Raw genomic sequence first — 21,661 nt, 5'->3', positions numbered from 1 at the left:
TTGAAAGATCATCATAAGCAGAGATGTCATTTTCAATGAGAATGTGATGTACAAAGACAGGTCAACTGTAGAATCAAGTAGCTCCAACACCGAAGCTGAAATAAATGAATTTGTTAAGTTCGAGGAGATTTCTGGAAATGATTTTAGATCAGTCTAGAAGCAGTTCAAAAAGAACCAAGCACACCATAACTGAGACGCTCCTCCAGAATTCCTAAACCAACCCATCGTTATTCGCCTTCTTTGCACTACTTGTTACTTACTGACAATGGTGAACCAGAGTGTTATGATAAAGCAATGCAGGGTGAGGATTCAGTCAAGTAGGAGTCTTTCATGAAAAATGAGATGGACTCACTTATGTCAAATCAGCTGTGGGAATTAGTTGAATTACCACCAGGCAAGAAAACGCTCCACAGCAAGTGGATTTATAGGATCAAAGAAGAGCATGATGGGAGCAAACGCTACAAAGAAAGATTTGTTGTCAAAGGTTTTCAGAAAAAAGAAGGTATTGATTACAATGAAATTTTCTCTCCAGTCCTGAAACTGTCTACAATCAGACTGGTGTTGAAAATTGTAGCTGCAGAAAATCTACATCTTGAGCAGTTAGATGTAAAGATAACTTTCCTTTATGGTGATTTGGAGGAGGAAATCTATATTAGGCAACCAGAAGGTTTCATAGAGGCAGACAAGAAAAACCTGGTATGCAGGTTGAAAAAGAGTTTGTATGGTTTAAAACAAGCTCCTAGACAGTGGTACAAGAAGTTCGATAGTTTCATGAGTAGCAATGGTTTTCCCAGATGCCAGGCAGATCATTGTTGCTACATCAAGAGGTTCAACAACAACTTCATTATTTTATTGTTGTACGTTTGTTGAGTTAATCGATTGACGAATATGGCCAAGAGGGGGGTGAATTGGCAATTAAAAAATTCGGTGGAAGCTTTTGCAGAAAATTGAAAGAAATTGCACAGCGATTTAGAGTGGTTCGACTTTATCAACCAAAGTCTACGTCCACTACCTTAGCTATCCACACTAAGTATTTTCCAACAAATTCACTAATTTTTTCTTTCTTTTGAGGCCAAAGAGATAACCTTACAACTCCCTCAAGAATATACCCCAATTCTTGAGAACACTCTTTTCTCAAAGAGAAATACAAATTTGCAAACTTACAAGAAAAACCTCACAAGGCAAATATGTTTGCACAATTCTAGAACAAAGAAAGAACACTCAAGAATAAATACAATTGAGCACAATAAGTGTTCTTGAAAGCAAAATGAATATTGAATGAAAAATAGGCTTAAAATGCTCAAACTTGAGGTTTGATGCTTTCTCTTTGATTCTCTCTTGATTCTAATTGCTTGATGTTTCTTGTTGTTGATCAATGGTTTCTAAGCTTGCTTAAATACACCTTGAATCACTTCTGAACGTTGGGGATAATTAGAGAAAATAATATAGTCGTTTTAGTGTGAAAACAATTAATAAAACAGTTTGGAGCGTGGGGGGAATCGGTACCCTCTATTGGGAATCGGTTCCCTAAGTGTAAAATTCAAATATTTTGACCGTTATACAAGGGGGAATCGGTACCCCCTGGGGGGGAATCAGTTCCCTCCGAGCATACTGGAATTCTCGGAGCCAAACCATTCAAGGGGGAATCGGTACCCCCTTGGGGGGGAATCGGTTCCCTCTGAGCAATCTGGAATTTTTGGCTTTGAAATGGTTCGAAATACTTTGTAAAATTATTTTGAAATTGTTTTAAGATTAAAACTTAATTTTACACTTTGAGTAAGGATTAAAAATGATCTTTGAAAGATTTGGAGTAATGTTTTGATATTCGAATAATTCTATCGAATATACTTAGAAAATCATTTTGAAAATCTTAAAATTCATTTAACTTAATTTGTTATATCGAAATATCAAAATGTTTTCAACAATCTCCCCCTTTTTGATATAACAAAAACATTTTAGTAATTTTAAGATTTTGAAATCAATCAAGTTTTGAAATTACTCCCCCTTACTTTAACACTTCTCCCATTTATCATTTAAAAACACCTTTAACACTTCTCCCCCTTTTTGTTAAATCAAAAAGAATTTAAACAAGGTTTTGAAATCATTTAGCCAATTGATTATATATAATATAAGCTGCTAAGATCACAAGCAAGAGAAACGTTAGCCATTAGTTTCATAATCAATATTCATAATTAATGTGAAATGGCAAAATTGGTCATATATCTAATCATGAAGTAAATGATGCAAAAATGAATAAATTTAATCACACCGAATAGATAATTTATAACCATTCATGAATCCAAACAAATTCAAACATTCCAAAATATTCAAAATGTTAAAACAACTAGTTTGGAGTTCAAAGCAAAACATTGAATCACATATCCGGATCAGGAGGAGGAAAACGAGCTCGCATAGCGGCCATTTCGTTAGTAAGGTCATTAATACGTGCGTTGGTTGCTTCATTATTTGCATGTATTTCCCGAAGAATTTCTAATTGTTGAGCTCCCATTTTGGATAAATGGGACTCTATAGAAGTAAAGCGCGAATCCATAGTAGCGTATCGAAAATTGAATGTCTCCATAAAGGATTGGAAATATGGAGGCATTGGATGCGTTTGTTGTGCTTGCTCTTCGGGCTGCTCAGGTTCATCTTCGGCTTCATCGATGTCTTGCATTAATTGTTCAAGCTCGAGATCTTCGTCAGCTTCGGGTGGAGCTTGTGAAGAACTAGCTCCCGGAGTATTTGCAGAAGATCGAACCCATTCACTGGTTTGCTTATCCTTAATCCATCCCGCTCTCGTTAAGGAAAGAAGGTTAATTTGTTTCTTAAGAGGGAAAACGGCATCTAGACCGACTCTAAGCCCAGCTTTGGAAAACATATTACTCAAAATACAACCGTAAACAAGATATGAACATAGTTTTTTGTTAGGAACAAGATTTACGGTTTCAACAATTTCAGCAAAAATAATCTGAGGTAGGTTGATTTTAATATTGTTTTCGAAACAATCTAACCACCAAAGATCTAAGGCTCTAAGAGTAGAATAACGACCTCCGGATGGTCGAAACCACCAAGAAATCATTAGATGAAAAAAACATTCACTAAGGTCTAGGACACTTGCACTATCCCTTCTTTTATAACGAGATCCTAAAACCTATTTTTCATTTGAAATCCCATCATTATCTAATCCGAATGTATTGGCTATGTAAGCCGAGTCAATATATAAGAATTTTCCTAGAAGGTAGGAATGAATTCCTATGGTTTTGGTTTCAGTTTGGTCTTTAACACAAACGGCATTAGAATATAAAATACGAACAAGTTGATGGTAAACGATGGGTTCAAGGTTAAAGAGTTTATCAAATTTCCACTCTTGTAAAAGAGGAAGATATTTAAAATTGATAGCTAACATAGCTTGACGAGAAGGAATACGTTCTTCCCGGATTTTGTAAGAGTCGAAATATTGATAATACCAAAAACGATGATTTCTAGGACCAGGATGATTGAAACACGAATTTTGGATAGTCAAATTAGGATCAATAAGATTAGGATTAGAAATTGGAATAGGTGGAGGATTTGGAGGTGGATTTGGTTGACGGTGTGAACGACTAGATGATGACCTAGCACGTTTAGGATTGGACATGGTTTATGAAATCGGAATAGAATTGATAACCTGCAATTTAGAAAACACATGTATGCAATTCAATCAATCCCAAAACTCAATTGAGTCCTCAATATTTCAAGGTTCTCTAAATCAATCCTAATGGGCAAAGTTTTTGAAAAACTTTTGAAAAATATGGTTTTGAGAAACAATATATGTATAGTTTTCATAATAACAACATAATTTAATCAAAAATTAATTATTATTTTTATTTCGAAAATTTCGAAAATTTGTTTTTGATGAAATTAGTTGTAATATCTAGTTTCTAATCACTAAATAATCAATGCCCGATCAAAAATTCAACCTAGAACTAATTAAAACTAGTTCTATGTTCATAAATTGATAAAAAGAAGTTTTGGAAAAATAAATTGAATGATTTCGGATTTGAGTGAGATTAGATGAAGTTTGCATGTTTTTTATGATTCCAACAGGTTTAGAGGATGATATTTGAAGTGAATTCCGATTAAAAACGTTGATTTGAGGCAAGAATGGAGATTTTGAGAGAGTAGAGGGAAGAAACGGCGTGAAGGAATAAGATAGGTTTGAGCAAATATTGGGTTATGCCCGTGTTAAAACCAGAACCCTAGGGGGGTATCGATTCCCCTGTGGGGGGGAATCAGTTCCCCTTCAAAGGGGGAATCGGTTCCCTCAAGGGGGGGGATCGATTCCCTCTGCACCAAAATGCTAAAATCCGATTTTAAACATCCAAAATGCTAAATTAATTTCCCCTAGTGGTATTGGCAACTCATATATTGAAAATTAATCATGTTCAAACAATTCAATTAATCTTTAAACGATATTTGAACATAAAATTAAATTTTCATCAAGAATCATAAACTCCCCCTAACTAATAGCAATGAATGCAATCAAAAATTACTATTATAAGCATTTTTCATTTATTATTAAAAGTGCTAAAATTATTTTAAACACTCAGTGAAGATAGATTGGTCAAACCTAATTCTCTCCTAAGTGTCCAAAATCGTTCCTTGTCTAAAGGTTTTGTAAAGATATCCGCTAAATGGTGCAAAGTATCAACAAATTCTAGAACTACATCTTCCTTAGTGACATGGTCTCTAATGAAGTGATGTCTTATTTCAATGTGCTTAGTTCTAGAGTGTTGGATGGGATTTTTAGTGAGACAAATAGCACTAGTATTGTCACACTTGATAGGAATGGTACCTACTTCAATTCCATAATCAAAAAGTTGTTGTTTCATCCATAAAACTTGTGCACAGCAACTACCAGCTGAAATGTATTCGACTTCAGTGGTAGATAATGCAACACAATTTTGTTTCCTTGAAAACCAAGAAATTAGCATATTTACAAGGAATTGGCAAGTACCGGAGGTGCTTTTCCTATCTAATTTGCATCCTCCATAATCCGCATCAGAAAAATCATGCAAGCTAAAGCTAGAGTCTCTAGGATACCAAAGTCCTAAACTAGGAGTGTCCTTAAGGTATATAAAGATTCTCTTAACAGCTAGTAAATGTGATTCCTTAGGGCATGATTGAAATCTAGCACATAAGCAAACACTAAACATAATGTCCGGTCTACTTGCAGTTAGATAAAGTAGAGATCCAATCATTGACCTATATAATTTAACATCTACACATTTACCTCCTTCATCTAAGTCAAGCTTTGTTGAAGAGCTCATTGGAGTGTCATGAGGTTTCCCATTTTCCAGTCCAAACTTCTTGAGCATATCTTTGACGTACTTAGCTTGATTGATGAAGATGCCATCTTTTATTTGCTTGATTTGGAGTCCCAAGAAAAATGAGAGCTCCCCCATCATGCTCATCTCAAACTCACTTTGCATTAGCTTAGAAAATTCTTGGCAAAGAACATCATTAGTAGAACCAAATATTATATCATCAACATAAATTTGAACTACTAATAAATCTTTACCTTTATGCTTCAAAAACAATGTAGTGTCAACCTTCCGTTTTGAAAAACCTTTTTCAATTAAAAAATTTGACAATCTTTCATACCAAGCTCTAGGAGTTTGCTTTAAACCATAAAGTGCTTTTGTCAATTTTAAAACATGATCCGGAAAATTTGAATCTTCAAAACCTGGAGGTTGTTCCACAACACTTCTTCTTTATAAAACCATTTAAAAATGCACTTTTAACATCCATTTGATATAATTTAAATTCATTGAAACACGCAAATGCTAATAACATTCCAATTGCTTCCATCCTAGCTACGGGAGCGTATGTTTCATCATAGTCTATGCCCTCTTCTTGAGTATACCCTTGAGCAACAAGTCTAGCCTTGTTTCTCACTATATTACCACTCTCATCAAGCTTATTCCTAAATACCCATCTAGTACCTACAGTAGATTTATTACTAGGCCTTTCAACTAATATACATACTTTACTTCTCTCAAATTGATTTAACTCTTCTTGCATAGCCATAATCCAATGTTCATCATTTAATGCTTCTTTAATATTCTTAGGCTCTATGCATGAGATAAATGCAACATAATTACAAATATTTCTAAGAGAAGATCGAGTTGTTACCCCTTTTGATGGATCACCTATAATTTCACCATCCTTGACATAGTTGTACTCTCTTGGATAAGATACTTCCCTTTCTTCAATGGTTGGATTCTCAAGAGGATCATGAGTTTCCTCATTTTTCATTTCTTCTTTTGATGATGGTTGTCCAACGTCATGTCTAACGTCATTTGTATTTATAACACCTACATCATCATTCACACAAGAATCCTTCCTCGGAAGGGGATTATCATCGAAAACAACATGTATAGACTCTTCTACAACTAAAGTTCTTTTATTAAATACACGATAGGCTTTAGAATTTAAGAAATAACCCAGAAAAATTCCTTCATCACTTTTAGCATCAAATTTGCCAAGGTTTTCTTTACCGTTGTTTAAAACATAACATTTGCATCCAAAATGATGAAAATAACTAATGTTAGGCTTTTTATTTTTTAAAATTTCACATGGAGTTTTCTTTAAAATTGGCCTAATCATTACTCGATTTATAACATAACAAGCGGTATTTGTGGCTTCCGCCCAAAAATATTTTGGCAAATTATTTTCACAAAGCATGGTTCTAGCCATTTCTTCTAAAGTTCGATTTTTCATCTCAACAACTCCATTTTTTGAGGGGTTCTAGGTGTTGAAAAAATATGGCTAATACCGTTAGAGTTACAAAATTCAGTAAATCCAAGATTTTCAAATTCAGTTCCATGATCACTCCTAACACTAGTTATAGAGTAACCTTTTTCATTTTGGATTACTTTTGAAAAATGTGATAAATTTTTCTAATGCTTCATCTTTAGTATTTAAAAATAGAACCCAAGTATATCTAGAATAGTTATCTACCAAGACAAATGCATATTGTTTTCCACCCAAGCTAGTAGTTCTAGTTGGCCCAAAAAGATCTAAATGGATCAATTGTAAAACTCTACTAGTTGATACATCATTAATGAATTTAAAAGAAACTCACTTTTGTTTTCCTTTAGCACAAGCATCACAGATTTTATCATTATCAAATTTAAGCTTAGGCAACCCTCTTACTAGGTCTCCTTGAATTAACCATTGCAAAACACTCATACTAGCATGTCCTAGTCTCCTATGCCATAACCAACTATCATGTTCATCCTTAGCAACTAGGCATAAATTACTCATATCAAAAGAATCTAAATGCACCATGTATATGTTCCCTATTCTATGACCAACAAGCATAATCCGATTAGATGCAATGTCAATGACTTTACAACCATTAATTTCAAATAAGACATTGAATCCTTTATCGCATAATTGACTAATACTCAATAGATTATGCTTTAATCCATTCACATATAAAACATTTTTAATTTGTATGGAAGAGGTATTACCTATTGTACCAATACCTTCAATGTGACCTTTTGAATTGTCTCCAAAAGTCACTTCTCCTCCATTTTTTGCGTTAAGCTCAATGAACCGGCTTTTGTCTCCGGTCATGTGTCTTGATCATCCACTATCAAGGTACCATGAATTTGAATTTGTTTCCCGTGCCTTGTAGCAATGCTCCTTTCCCTACAAACATAGATTAATTTTTGATTTTTGGTACCCAAATTCTTTTGGGTCCATATTTATTAGTTTCCAAAATCCTAGTCCCCTTAGGTATCCATTTGTCTAGGATATTTTTATCTTTAGTAGTAATGAGTTCTTTAGGAACCCACATACTTCTAACGATTTTTCCATTAGAGGTTCTTTGGGGACCTCTATGATTGTAGTTTCTAAAACTTTTTCTAACAAAGTTGGATTTTGAATTTCCACCTTTTTCAAAATGTTTTGTTCCAACTTTATCAAAAGAAGTTTTAAGATCATCAATTTTCTTTTGATGATCATCATTGATCTTTGAAAGTAAATTTTTCAAATCTAAATTTTTCTTTTCAAACTCTTCTAGTTTGATTTGCAAATCTTTGATTTTACTTTCAAGATCGTTGTTGGTTTTGGATATGAGTTTGTTTTCATTTTTCAATTTTGAAACATCATTTTTATATTTTAAAAATAATTTCTCATAATCCGAAGCCAACCCATTATATTCCTCTAATAACTCATCATAGGATAAATCATCAAAATCGGATGAGTTAGAGGTTACCTTAGAATCTTCCCCAAATGCCATCAAGCACAAGTTAGCTACTTCTTGTTCCTCTTCATCGGAACTTTCTTCATCGCTCCATGTAGCCACATGAGCCTTGTGCTTATTCTTTGATTGACCCTTTTTCTTCAATTATGGGAAATCATATTTAACATGCCCTGGCTTTTTGCATTCGTGGCAAATGATTGGGTCCTTCTCTTTTGGTTTATTTTTGAGGCCTTCATTTCGTTTGAATTTTCTTCCTCGATAAGGTCTCATCATTTTTCTGAACCGTTTGGTAAATAATGCCATTTCCTCGTCATCGTCATCGTTATTCGAATCACTCTCATCTTTTGTGGATTTGAGAACAACTCCAATGTTTTTCTTCTTCTCCTTCTCCTTTGGTGTCTCGTCAATCTTGTCGAGGTCCACCTCATCTTCGAGCATCATTTCATGAGTGAGGAGTGACCCAATTAGCTCTTCAAGAGTTAAGGACGTTAAGTCCTTAGACTCGATGATTGTCGTCTTCTTTGATTGCCACGATTTTGGGAGGGAGTAGACTAACTTCCTCACAAGCTTTTCATTTGAAATGATCTCTCCATATGATTTGAGACCATTGACAATCGTTGAAAATCTATCCGTCATAGCTTTGATATCTTCATTTGGTTTCATCCTGAAATTTTCATAGCTATGCGTTAGAATACTAATTTTAGATTTCTTTACCTCATCGGTACCTTCATGAGTGACTTGAAGTTTGTCCCATATTTCTTTGGCGGTTGTACACGATGAAACTCTTCCGTATTCATCTGGTCCAAGAGCACAAAAAAATGATATGGATGGCTTTGGAGTTGAGCTGGAACATTCTTGTCTCTCCTTCACTCCACAACCTTGGATGAGTGAGAGGTTTGATGTATCCTTCTTCTACAACATTCCATGCTCTCATGTCACTTGCTTGAATGAAGTACATCATTCTATTCTTCCAATAGGCATGGTTAGCTCCATTGAAGAAAGGAGGCTTGTTGACGGGCATCGAATCGAGACCGGAGTCGAAGTTTGAAGCGGAGGCCATTGATGACTTTGATTATCGATATAACTCTTCCCGAATCGACTCAAGAGGCGATTAAACCTTCAAATGAGTTAGGCTCTGATACCAATTGTTGAGTTAATCGATTGATGAATATGGCCAAGAGGGGGGTGAATTGGCAATTAAAAAATTCGGTGGAAGCTTTTGCAGAAAATTGAAAGAAATTGCACAGCGATTTAGAGTGGTTCGACTTTATCAACCAAAGTTTACGTCCACTACCTTAGCTATCCACACTAAGAATTTTCCAACAAATTCACTAATTTGTTCTTTATTTTGAGGCCAAAGAGATAACCTTACAACTCCCTCAAGAATATACCCCAATTCTTGAGAACACTCTTTTTTCAAAGAGAAATACAAATTTGCAAAATTACAAGAAAAACCTCACAAGGCAAATATGTTTGCACAATTCTAGAACAAAGAAAGAACACTCAAGAATAAATACAATTGAGCACAATAAGTGTTCTTGAAAGCAAAATGAATATTGAATGAAAAATAGGCTTGAAATGCTCAAACTTGAGGTTTGATGCTTTCTCTTTGATTCTCTCTTGATTCTAATTGCTTGATGTTTCTTGTTGTTGATCAATGCCTTCTAAGCTTGCTTAAATACACCTTGAATCACTTCTGAACGTTGGGGATAATTAGAGAAAATAATATAGCCGTTTTAGTGTGAAAACAATTAATAAAACAGTTTGGAGCGTGGGGGGAATCGGTACCCCCTATGGGGAATCGGTTCCCTAAGTGTAAATTCAAATATTTCGACCGTTATACAAGGGGGAATCGGTACCCCCTGGGGGGGAATCGATTCTCTCCGAGCATACTGGAATTCTCGGAGCCAAACCATTCAGGGGGAATCGATACCCCCTTGGGGGGGAATCGGTTCCCTCTGAGCAATCTGGAATTTTTGGCTTTTGAAATGGTTCGAAATACTTTGTAAAATTATTTTGAAATTGTTTTAAGATTAAAATTTAATTTTACATTTTGAGTAAGGATTAAAAATGATCTTTGAAAGATTTGGAGTAATGTTTTGATATTCGAATAATTCTATCGAATATACTTAGAAAATCATTTGGAAAATCTTAAAATTCATTTAACTTAATTTGTTATATCGAAATATCAAAATGTTTTCAACAACGTTGATGACATGCTCGTTGTAGACTCAGACATATAAGAGATTATAAACTTGAAGCAAAAATTGTCGAAGCAGTTTGCAATGAAAGATCTGGGCGCTGCAAAGCAGATTCTTGGGATGAGAATTAAGAGACACAAAGTCGGGGACTTTGCATTTATCACATGTTGAGTACATCAACAAAGTACTCTCTAGGTTTAACATGCAAGATGCTAAACCAGTAAGTACACCTTTAGGTGTTCATTTTAAACTCTCCAAAGAACAGTCACCAAAGACAGAGGAAGAACGTGCATACATTGTGAAAGTGTCGTATGCCTCAGCAATTGGAAGTCTGATGTATGCCATGGTTTGTACTAGACCAGATATTGCTCATGCAGTGGGAGCTGTTAGCAGGTACTTGAATAATCCGGGCAAGGTACACTAGGAAGTAATCAAATGGATCCTCATATATCTGCGGGGTACCACAAACAAAGCACTTTGTTTCAAAGGTGGAGATACGATATTGATAGGCTATGTAGATGCTGACTTAGCCGGAAATGTTAGCATCAGAAGAAGCACTACAGGGTATGTCTATACTCTATGAGGTACTGCAGTGAGTTGGGTTTCTCAACTACAAAAGAGTTGCTCTCTCCACAACTGAAGCATAATATGTCGTGTTACGGAAGCCAACAAGGAGATGGTTTGGCTCCAAAGTTTCTTGGAAGAGTTAGGCAAGAAACAAGAAAGCAATGTCTTGTATTGCGACAGTCAAAGTGTTATCCTTCTAGCAAAGAATCCGGCTTTTCATTCCAGGACGAAGCACATACAATTGCGATATCATTATATCCGATCTCTTCTGGAAGATGGGATTTTGAAACTTGAAAAGATTAGTGAAGCTCAAAATCCGGCAGACATGTTAACAAAGACAGTGACTACGGTCAAACTGAATTTGTGTTCAGCTTCAGTTAGCATGCTAGAGTAACAAGACAAAAATGTTGCTGCATCGATCGAGGTGTGAAGATAGATTAAAACTAGTCTTCAAGTGGGAGATTGTAAAGTAAAAAAGATGGGGAAGTGGGCATCGCCTAAAATGCATATAGTCAATAATAGGCGATGCATGATTTCAATAATGGCGGTGAATTATTCAAAGGTTAGCACCAAATAGATTTTGTGTTAAAAATAAAAATGGGGAAAATGCATTTTAGTCCCTACACACTTTATGGTATTTACAAGATTAGTCCTTAAGCTTCAACTATAAATACCCTAGCCCATTTAGCTTCAAAATCATCCCAAATCATTTCTTTCTCCCAATACTAGAGAGCTTTCTTGTGAGTAGTGAGTGTTTTGTAAACACCTGTAAATTTTTTCTCTTAGTAAAAGATCTGCAACAGTCCGGAGACGTAGGCATAATTGGTTGAACTCCGTTATCAATTTCGGGTATTATTTTTCCTCTTTTATTTCGCATTCTTACTAATATGGTTATAGGGAAATTACTTGTTTGCTAGTTTATTTTCCAACAAAAGTGGTGTCGTTTAAAGTAACAAATACAAACAGAAAGCGCTAATGATATTGACCAAATTCTAATACCTCTTTGTCAAGGAATCTATTTGCTAAAATGGTAGAAACACATAGGAAGGTAATTCGAACTTCCAAAAGAAACATACACCAGAGTTGGAATCAAACACATTGCGCAAAATGCCTTTTATCCAAGGAAAAGAGAGCAGGAAGACCGGTTAATGAGCTCGAGTACCAAACTTTTGAATAACTAAAACAGATTCAGAAGCAACAAACTGCATAACCAAAGAATAATGAACGGGACGGTCGTTCACAAAAAATTAAAGGAACTAGAGTACCAAATTGAAAGAATAATGCACACAACTAAGACGTTAATTTTTTGTTTTTATAACTAATTTTAAATTTTTGAATTCATTTTTTGAAAAATATATCATTATTTATAAGAATTAAAAATAAATATATTTTAATTTATTAAAACTATGATCAAATTGAAAGAATATATAAATAACATGGACTATTTGTGTAATTATACCATCCAGGTAAGCAGGTTAACTGCTGTTAACAGGCCACATTTGTTTTTCGTCACGCCTGTTAGCGGCGAGTGACCAATTTGTAACAAACGATAACGGTAGTGACCGATTTGTAACTTTTGAAATATCAGTGGTGAAAACAAAAATTTACCCAAATATTAGTGACCACTGAAGTAGTTTACCCTAATAATAATAATAAAGTATATAACAAAACGTGAAGGAGAGATCTTTGATTTTTCTTTTCTTTCTGGTTTACAAGAAAAAAAAGGGGTCCTGTTACACTGATTGCTTTTTGGCATTTAAATCCTAAAAATTAAAAAAGGTACAATTGCAAGTTTGGTCCTTACATTTTGTTCCCATTTTAACTTTAGTACAAAATTAGGGTATTACACTTGGTATGAGGAAGATGCGAATCATATTCATGTCTGGCAGAACATTTGACCAGAGAATCTGGTACGTTCTTAGAAGCCTTAACCTGTTGGAGTGGGTTACCACCAGTTTATCTAACCCAGAAGGGACAATACTGAGGATGGGTACATTCTGTTTGGTATAATATATTGGAAAATATGGCTTCATAGTCATGGTGTGTTCATGCGGAGCTCGAAAGCTTCCTTGAGGCTAGTATCCGCATGTCATTGGTCAATGCTTCCAATCGTGTTCAAGTGAGCCAGGATATACATTGGTAATGGTGGGTCAAAATGAATTCAGAGATTGTTAACCATATGTGGTTGATTGCCCCATGTTTAAAGGAAGAGCATAAACTTACTACCGGCATCTTAGGGCTTGGACTGCCAATATCATGTACTATTAGTAGAATAGGTTTTCAAAGCATACGGTATGATCCAGTAGAGTAGCTCTTTATTATTACAATTAAGCCTGTCATTTATTATTTGGTGTGGCTATTAGAAGGTCAACGAAACCTATTCTACACTGAAATTTGTAATCAAATAAAGAGCCTATGCCCCTACTATATATACTACTTCACTACTGCATGAAAATCTTCAGTCGAAATGATTTTGAGGTGGAAACGCAGAGATGAGCCTCAGCTTCCTTTTCACCCATCCCTTGATTCTTTTTAGTATTTACAAGTTTAGAGGGGCCAACGGCCAATGAATAATGCTCTGCCATGATTTTATCTCAACATTGGAACCCGCTTGGCCTTTTATTTTCAGTGCTACAATCATCACTTGCTCCCATCTCTCCACCTGGCCAAGATCAAGTTCTGTATAGTTTTAAACCCCAAGCTTGTATTTAGATGAATCCCTTTGTAAACATTTTGGCGCACAAAGATGAAAGATTTTCCAAACATAATTTAATTGAAATGATCACGAGACCCACTACAACTAGGCAAGGAAGAAAAATATTAAAATAAAACAATAAACAATAATATACATTGGTTAACCCTAAATGCATGCAAACTGCAATGCTAAATCATCTGGCCAACTATAAAAAAAAAAAAAAAAAAAAAAAAAAAAATCCTCAACTCAACACTCAGCCTCGCGTAACTATTCAACTATTCTTCCACTGCCTGGATCACTTAGCACAGATTTTCGTTACAATACATCATATCAAAGCCACCCACCTGATGCATCACCGTCAATATTACTGCCCCATTATGCGCCCAACTCACTAACATAAACAACCACAGCACACCCAGTCAACAGCACAACCGACCATCACTTGCGTCGTGCTGAAGCCTTGCTGTCCAATCTTATTCTATCGGCATACATGGGCAATCGAATTATCTCATTAATCTCATTCAATAAGATTTCGTCTGTGATATTATCCCTTATACTTCGCATTACCTGTTCTTTGCATAAACAAACATCTTACTGCAGTTAGCACTGCAACAACATTTCGAAAACTATTTCTCTACTTAGCAATGAGAGAGAGACAGACAGACCAACCTTCTTGAAAGTATTGAAATCGTTTGGAGTCGACTTATCTGTCCTGATCCGCATATAGACCCACATCTGTTGATCAGGATCCCAAGAACACTCTATAATCTTCCCATTGAAAGAAGACAGAGGATCAGAAACATCTGCAAGTAATTCAGGAAGGGGGGGGGGAATCAGAATCTATGCTAATATTTCAAATGAAGCAGAAAAAGAATAAACACATTTAACAGCAACCTCTGAATTCAACTGTATCCCTTTCCATCAACTTCTTTTTTCCCCGTTCATAGAGAAAAAGTTGTTGGCGATCATCACTGCCAATCTGTCAAAGCATAAAGGTTTCAGTTTAGGATCAATGTCAAAAGTTTTTTTAAAGGAAAAGAGAACAAACGATCAAAGAAAATTGAGACAACCTCAAATAGAAAGTCAACAGAGTTCATCCGAGCATATTTCCACTTCAGAAGACCTTCATGAGTGCGAGGTACATAGGGATCATCCCAACCCTGGAAAATAATAATAATTTTTCATAACATAGCGTATGTAAGAAGTGCCACAACCTCAAAAGTAAAGATCCGTGAATCAGAAGGATGTATAGTGTGAAACCAGAGAAAATAAGCTTGTTTTCTGAAGTACTGAAACAGATCAAAAGATCATTTACAAAACAAGAAAATTAGTGAAATAAACAAGTCTGAAAGGTTTGAGATCCATAATCTGATATCCTCTTCAATCACCTGAAAAATAAGACCATCTGCCTCATGAGAGAGCCTGGGGATAAATTCCTTCAAAACCTTATTTACGGTGGACAGCAGCCAAAAATCCTTCCTCCGAACCTGATAACAAAATTAAGCTTAAGCCTATCTCACAGATGGGAAATAAATCAATATATTAAGCATTGTTTCTCCTCAATACATACCCTGAAGGGTTCAAGGTCATATCGATAATAAGGATTCCTGCTCTGGTAAATGTTCTGCCGCTCATAATTTCGAGGCTCAATAACTTCTTTTTCCAGCATTTTCCACCGTTCATAGAAAGGTCGCTGCACCAGATTTTCATAAGAGAAAATAACACGACTCTGAAAATTAAGAGGCATTTGCCTCTCAATTTCAATATACTCTTATATTAATGGCTCCACAGTTGAATTCCATAAGAAAATGAACAATAGGAATCAATAAGGAAAACCAACAAAAGCTCCGTTGACAAATTTTACTTCATAGCAACTAAGTAATGTAATTGTTATCTTCCATAACCCCAAATGAATGACAGCTTCTAATCAAATAATGGTTTTTGGAAATTTGGTTAGGTAAATCAAAACATAAATCAAAATTAAGACAATGCACATCGGAGAAGTCTGACTAAAAATGTTTAGAATCTTGTCTCTAGAAGCCTAAAGTAAGTTTAAATAACTATATGGAAAAATTTCAACTTAATTATCATCAGTTTCATAATACAATTACAATGAAAAAATTATAATAAAATGAAGAGGAAAAATTGTTACAAATAAGCAGAACCAACCTCTACGATGGAAATGCCATTAATTGCCATCATATCGTAGATGAGATATCTTCTCTCTTGCCTTTGTGAGTCTGGTAAGGTATCTATTACCATTTCCCCATCAAGCAATGTGAAATGATGAGTTCTGTCCCCTATAACCTTACAAGTTGAAAATTATGTCAAATTAATAAGACATATGTGACACTAAATGTCCAGAGTTTTCCTTAAAATAACAGATAAGCAAATACATACTTCATTTGGGTGTCTGCATGGAAACCTCATCTGAAGCCTTCGGAAACTAAAACTCCTATCAATTAAATAACAACCATCAACAGTTATTAACATCATATATCGTGTTCCATCAGCTTTCCAAGTGGCATAATAATAACGTTGCCTTAAAAGTTGTAGATTGTCCCTGAAAACACAAAAATAGAAACTCGTTTTTAGTATAAAGATTCCAGGCCAAATGAAAAAAACAGTAAGTAGGACTAACTCAACATTCACTTCATCCCAAAGGATAGAAAGAAATTAACATATAAAGGAACCTGTTCAGTGAAACTGGATGTGATCCAGGAAATTGTGAATGTCCTCTACACTGCTTTCAAGAAAAGGGCATGCCAGAGCTCATGTTAAACCAAAACCATAATGAATGAAACACAAGACAAAGAATTAACTGAAAAAGAGGACAAAGAATTAACTGAAAAAGAGGTATTCAAGTTTTCAACAGTTTTTGACTTTATAGAGGGGATAAGTTCTCTTAGGATATACTTTATTATGAAGGATGGAAATGAGTGAGGGTGGGAAATTTTTTAACCTAATGGTTACATTATAAAGAAAATGTTTATGAACCTTGACCATTTGATTAACAAATTTTCGGTCCCTATTCCTTTCCACTCAAAATAACAAGCAAAGCCTTAATGTTATCATTAAGAGAAAATATGCTTAAAATTTAAATATTATCATTACAAGTCATTCTACCATATTCAAAGCGACAAATCCTACTACTAACTCGTCACCTAATTTTCCTCTAGAAAATTATCACATAAAAAGTAAAGAAGCGATAAAAGAAAGTGGATTGAAAAGCTATAATGTTGTCTGTCACAAGTTTGATGAACTTTTCCCCAAATCTCATCGTCTTGATAACATGAATAAGTGGATAGATACCATAAAAAAGAACCGATTTAAAGTGCATACCCCAACATTTAACTTCAATGTTTGGTAGCAAAATGATCGCATTGATTCCAGCTGATCACGAGGTACTTCATCTCCCAAAATGTCATCATTTGTCAACGCTAAATCAGTTTCATGATTCTCCTGATACGAGAAAAGACTTATTAAAGCTGAAATCTAAATAAAATACTTGTTCCAGAAATCTAGCCTTTTTTTCATATGGAAGAGAAGTAAAGGATATAAAAAGCTTTTGTTGACGTCAACGTTCTTATTTTAATGCCCTTATGGAAGTTAATACATCCCAAAAAAGAGGAAAAATGAACAATACTGCAAGGTCATTCGTACAGGTAATGCGGCTGGACCTCCATCATCATCATCATCATCCGCGACTGCATCACCATTGAGATCAAGGTCAGAAGACCTCTTCCACTCAGGTGTCGGAGGGCATACAACCATTTCAGGCCTTCTTTCATGATAAAATGCATACAGAGCATCAATATAGTCAGGTTTGTAGATTCCTGGAGGGCGTGCCTCAGAGAAAATTTTTATTGCCTGCATAAAAGTTAAGACAAAATACATTGCTGCATTATGAATACCTAAATGGTTTTTTGTAAGACGAGTTCAACAAAGAATAACTAACCTGAGTAACAGACATTGATTGTAATCGCATGAGATAGTGAATAACCATGTATCCAGTGCGGTTATGCCCATGTGTACAGTGAACAAGAATATATTTCTTCGATTTTTGACGTAGAAGAAACTGTGACACCTAATAAACAAATTACATGGAAAATCCATTAATTGGTTACAGCACATTAAGAATAAGTAACTCGAGATATTTGGAACCTGAAAGATATATGTAAATCAACAATGTACAAGTTCAATCAGAAGTGGGGTGACAATAGAGTCATGATGATAAGGAAACATATAATATCAGCCACAACTATTAACAGGAATCACATTTAAGAAGAGGTAACAGCAGACATTCTAGTAGAAATGATAACCAAGAATCATAGTAGAAGTACCTCGTAAACAAAGGTATTTACAGCCACATTCTCAGGCACAGCATCTCTTCCCCTGCATTGGATCTAGAACAAAAGCCAAAAATTAAAGCAAAGATGCAAGCAACAAGAGAAACAGTAAACTATATGACACCTATGCTCACCTTTACATGCTTAATGCCTTCTCTCTTCAGGTCTGTAGTTTGATAGTAACGCGATGTGTTTGTTAAATCAATCACCAAACCAAGCTGAAAACAAAATATTGCAGGCAAGATAAAAATTATTATTATTAACAATCTCACTGCACATCTCTTATCCAACAGAAACTTATGTCCAACTAATTTGTGTGACAAGCCCGAAAGAATTGTTGCACATCTTTAGAACAAATAGTTTTGCAAATCATGAATGGTACGAGCATGTTCACTAACTAACTTTATATAACCACCTTAGTCCCTATATGCATTTTCAATCTCTAGTTAATACGACCCAGCAGTTTCAAGGATTCCCAGACTCCTTCATAAAAGAAAAATTTGCATGCCATTTATATGATAGATATGATGATAAAAAAGACCCTCTTTGCATTTCATGGGATAATTAAAAGGGTATTAACATTGTCTATATACCTTTCTTCCTAAAACTCTTTGCTGATGAATCACTTGTTTAAAAGAGTATCTTTTACCAGGAGGAATACAGTCATTATAAGCCTCACCAAGAGGAACCTTAGAAGGAATAATAAAGCCTATTTCCTGACCAGCTGATGGACAATCCAGCCAACCTGCCCAAAGAATAGAAAGGATAAAAAGAGCTGCAATGTCTTAAACAACAACTTAAATTTAAATTTTAAAATGTTAATAAATCAATCGAGTCATCAACTTAAGCACAAAAATGAAACGACTAACAAATAACATTTAAAAAATAATCTGTTCACTCTTGTCATGATACCAATGCCAATTGCCAAAATACACTCTGAAAAGCTGACAAAATCATTTATGCCATCAACTTCAAGCATTGAATTTACAGAATTCTTATATGATTATTAAAGTTATAGAAACCATTTTGATTATTGCAGTCTGCAGACACATAAAACCTTCATTTTCATTAACTATTAACCGATTATTAAAAAATACATAACACAAACCTTAAACACACTATACAATATTTGGCAATGGAACACCAAGGTTATTAAAAATAGATTGACAGTAACACCAAAAATAGTTAGCAATATTGTTCAATGTCAGGGATCTTACCAGGAGGGAGCCTACTTTTATCATAAGACCTGGAATTCCTATTTTGATAAAATTCATCATGTACAGGGGGCTGGGAGACATGCACTGGACGGTCATCTGATCGGTCTCTTTTCAGTCTCTTTCGTCTTTCTTCACGTTCCTAAAAGTGTCAAATTCCATTATCATGCATGAATAAACAGTGGCAAGAATATGAAGATTAAAGCAACCCTTTTGAAGTGTAAAACAAAACCAACACAGTACAATGTGCTTGATGTAGACAGGAAACACAAAAGGGCATAAGATGGAAAAAGAAAGAGGAATCCGACATGAATGTCAAATAATATTCAAAATTATGAACACAAACATCCACACAAATCCTTTGCAAGAGAAATTAATTTCAGGTATAATGGATATACAAGCCACCATGTTTTGTTTAAACCACCCCACTTTACGCAGACAATAAGTAGAGCTACTACCCCCGAACCAACTACATTAACCCAAACAACCTCAACATCAAATGCACATGAAACCAAAAATATTAGTTTCATCTACAGCACTACCTCAAGCTCTCCCTCAATGCCAGAAATTACTCATTCTGAGACTGTCCAGATAAACGTTTACCAGAATTAAAAAAAATAACTAAAAGGCCGGAACAATTTCCAATGGATAATAGATGTCAAAAGCAACTAAAATGCATTCTATAGAAGGAAGGAAAAATCAAACCGAAGAAAGCCAAGAGCAATGTTGAGAAGTACCCGTCGTGAAATTTCAACTCCAGATTCTACATGTTCTTCTAGTGCAGAGTAACGTTCTATATGGCTTTCATATGTCTCTTCATCATCTTCAGGTACTGGCGAAGCATTTAAGTCCATACTAGCAATCATTCAGCATTTACCAAACACCATGAACTAAAACCCTATTTGAAAAGGTAAGCAAGATGAAAATAAGAATATAAATAATAAATAATTCTATTGTTAGGAAGAAATTTCTCTAATCGATAGATGCTAAATCATAAAAAAAAAAAACGGATAGCTCTCTCCTAGAAATAAATTGGTCAAAATAAGAGCAAATCTACCTAACATCTCTTGCTCTTTCCTCTCACACTCTACCTCACTTTTCGTGTTTCTTATTTTGCGTTGTATTCTTAAACTATAAATTGTATAGCAAGTGAGCGAAGTAAATAAACAATTGGAAAAACCCGAACCAACAAAATTATACGCAAGCAAATGCAACCCTTTCGCCAGCAAAAGCAAAACGGTCGACGAGGAGAAAGAGAAAATCGAAAAAGATTTTTTTTTAAAAAAAAGGTTGAAACTCACCAGAAACGTGAAATCAACATAGAAATTGCATCAAAATGAAGATCCACAACGTTGCCGAATCCGCTAAAATAAAATGATTTCCTGTCTTTTATTTGTTCCCCGGAAAAACAAAATTGAATCACGTGAATCAAATAAGCCCAATAAACTTGTTGTGAGAGCTGCAAGAACCCTGCAATTAGTGTTAGGGTAGGGTGCCCTCTGGGGTTCTCTGAAAGTTTTCCCTTCGAAACCCTAGAAAGAGGAAGTAGTTTGTGTTTGAAATGGAGAGTAGTAATACGAAGAATATAAAATGTCGGAGAGAGTATTTGAAACAATCAATTTTAATTAATTAATACTAACAACAAATCAGAGTATTTTAATTATATGATTAATTTTGTTAGACAAACTTTGTGGCGAAGTCGTCTTCTCTTCCTCACCTCATAATCACTCCATTAAATTTGGTTTTCAGTGGATTTTACTATTTGGGTTAACTTCACATGTGATCCCAATATTTATATTTTGTCCACTTTTGGTCACTGATTTAAAAAAATATAAGATATGATCACTTTCGTTTTATTTAATTAAAATCTAGTTACTTTATTTTTTATTTAATTAAGACGTGACCATCAAGGGTTAACTTTCATTAACAATTAACAGAATATGTGATGTGATAATTGATATAATTATACATTTAGTCATTGTTATTTACATATTCTTTCAATTTAATCACATTTTTTTGAATATATTTTAACATAAAATATATTTTTAAATGAAAATATAAATATTTTTAAAAATAAGTTAATAATAAATTATATTTAATAAGTTAATATAAATTATTTTAAAGTTAATATATAAAATATCATGACTTAAATAATCTATACACTAAGATATAAAATGTATACACCATGTGGTCTACTTTAAACCAAATAATGGTCTTCGCTTAATGGTTAGATATATGTTTAATTTCCTAAGTGACCAGGGTTTGAATCTTTTTTGCCCCTATTTGCTTTCCTTTGTTTTCTTTCAACTAGATGGTGACACATGTCACTCTTTGATTGGTGGAAATAAATATATCAAATTAAAATAAAGTTAGTCCTCCAA

The 21,661-nt window shown here is 34.5% G+C and overlaps 1 protein-coding gene across 3 annotated transcripts; it reads right to left on the bottom strand.

Annotated features, from left to right (window-relative positions):
* Positions 1–13,769: 13,769 nt before the first annotated feature.
* On the bottom strand, positions 13,770–20,877 carry LOC120183551 (mRNA-capping enzyme-like). Of its 3 annotated transcripts, none has more exons than XM_039188235.1 (18): positions 20,582–20,877; positions 20,018–20,170; positions 19,284–19,422; positions 18,660–18,811; positions 18,201–18,284; positions 18,061–18,123; positions 17,676–17,804; positions 17,381–17,587; positions 17,060–17,179; positions 16,411–16,460; positions 16,118–16,280; positions 15,887–16,024; positions 15,288–15,410; positions 15,106–15,204; positions 14,788–14,877; positions 14,612–14,696; positions 14,387–14,520; positions 13,770–14,284 (listed from the first exon to the last, which is right to left on the bottom strand). In XM_039188235.1, exons 2-18 carry the CDS (start codon positions 20,144–20,146, stop codon positions 14,156–14,158), a joined length of 2,034 nt encoding a protein of 677 aa, XP_039044166.1. In that variant the 5' UTR covers positions 20,147–20,170; positions 20,582–20,877; the 3' UTR covers positions 13,770–14,155. The 3 variants fall into 3 exon arrangements, with proteins under 3 accessions (XP_039044166.1, XP_039044165.1, XP_039044167.1); XM_039188234.1 differs by having other exon boundaries at positions 20,018–20,178; positions 20,582–20,876; XM_039188236.1 differs by lacking the exon at positions 15,887–16,024 and having other exon boundaries at positions 13,822–14,284; positions 20,018–20,178; positions 20,582–20,875.
* Positions 20,878–21,661: the final 784 nt, after the last annotated feature.

The sequence above is a fragment of the Hibiscus syriacus genome, unplaced genomic scaffold, assembly GCF_006381635.1.
Source record: "Hibiscus syriacus cultivar Baekdansim isolate YM2019G1 unplaced genomic scaffold, ASM638163v2 tig00112789_pilon, whole genome shotgun sequence".
NCBI lineage: Eukaryota > Viridiplantae > Streptophyta > Magnoliopsida > Malvales > Malvaceae > Hibiscus > Hibiscus syriacus.
This window is presented reverse-complemented; position numbering and strand designations above follow the sequence as displayed.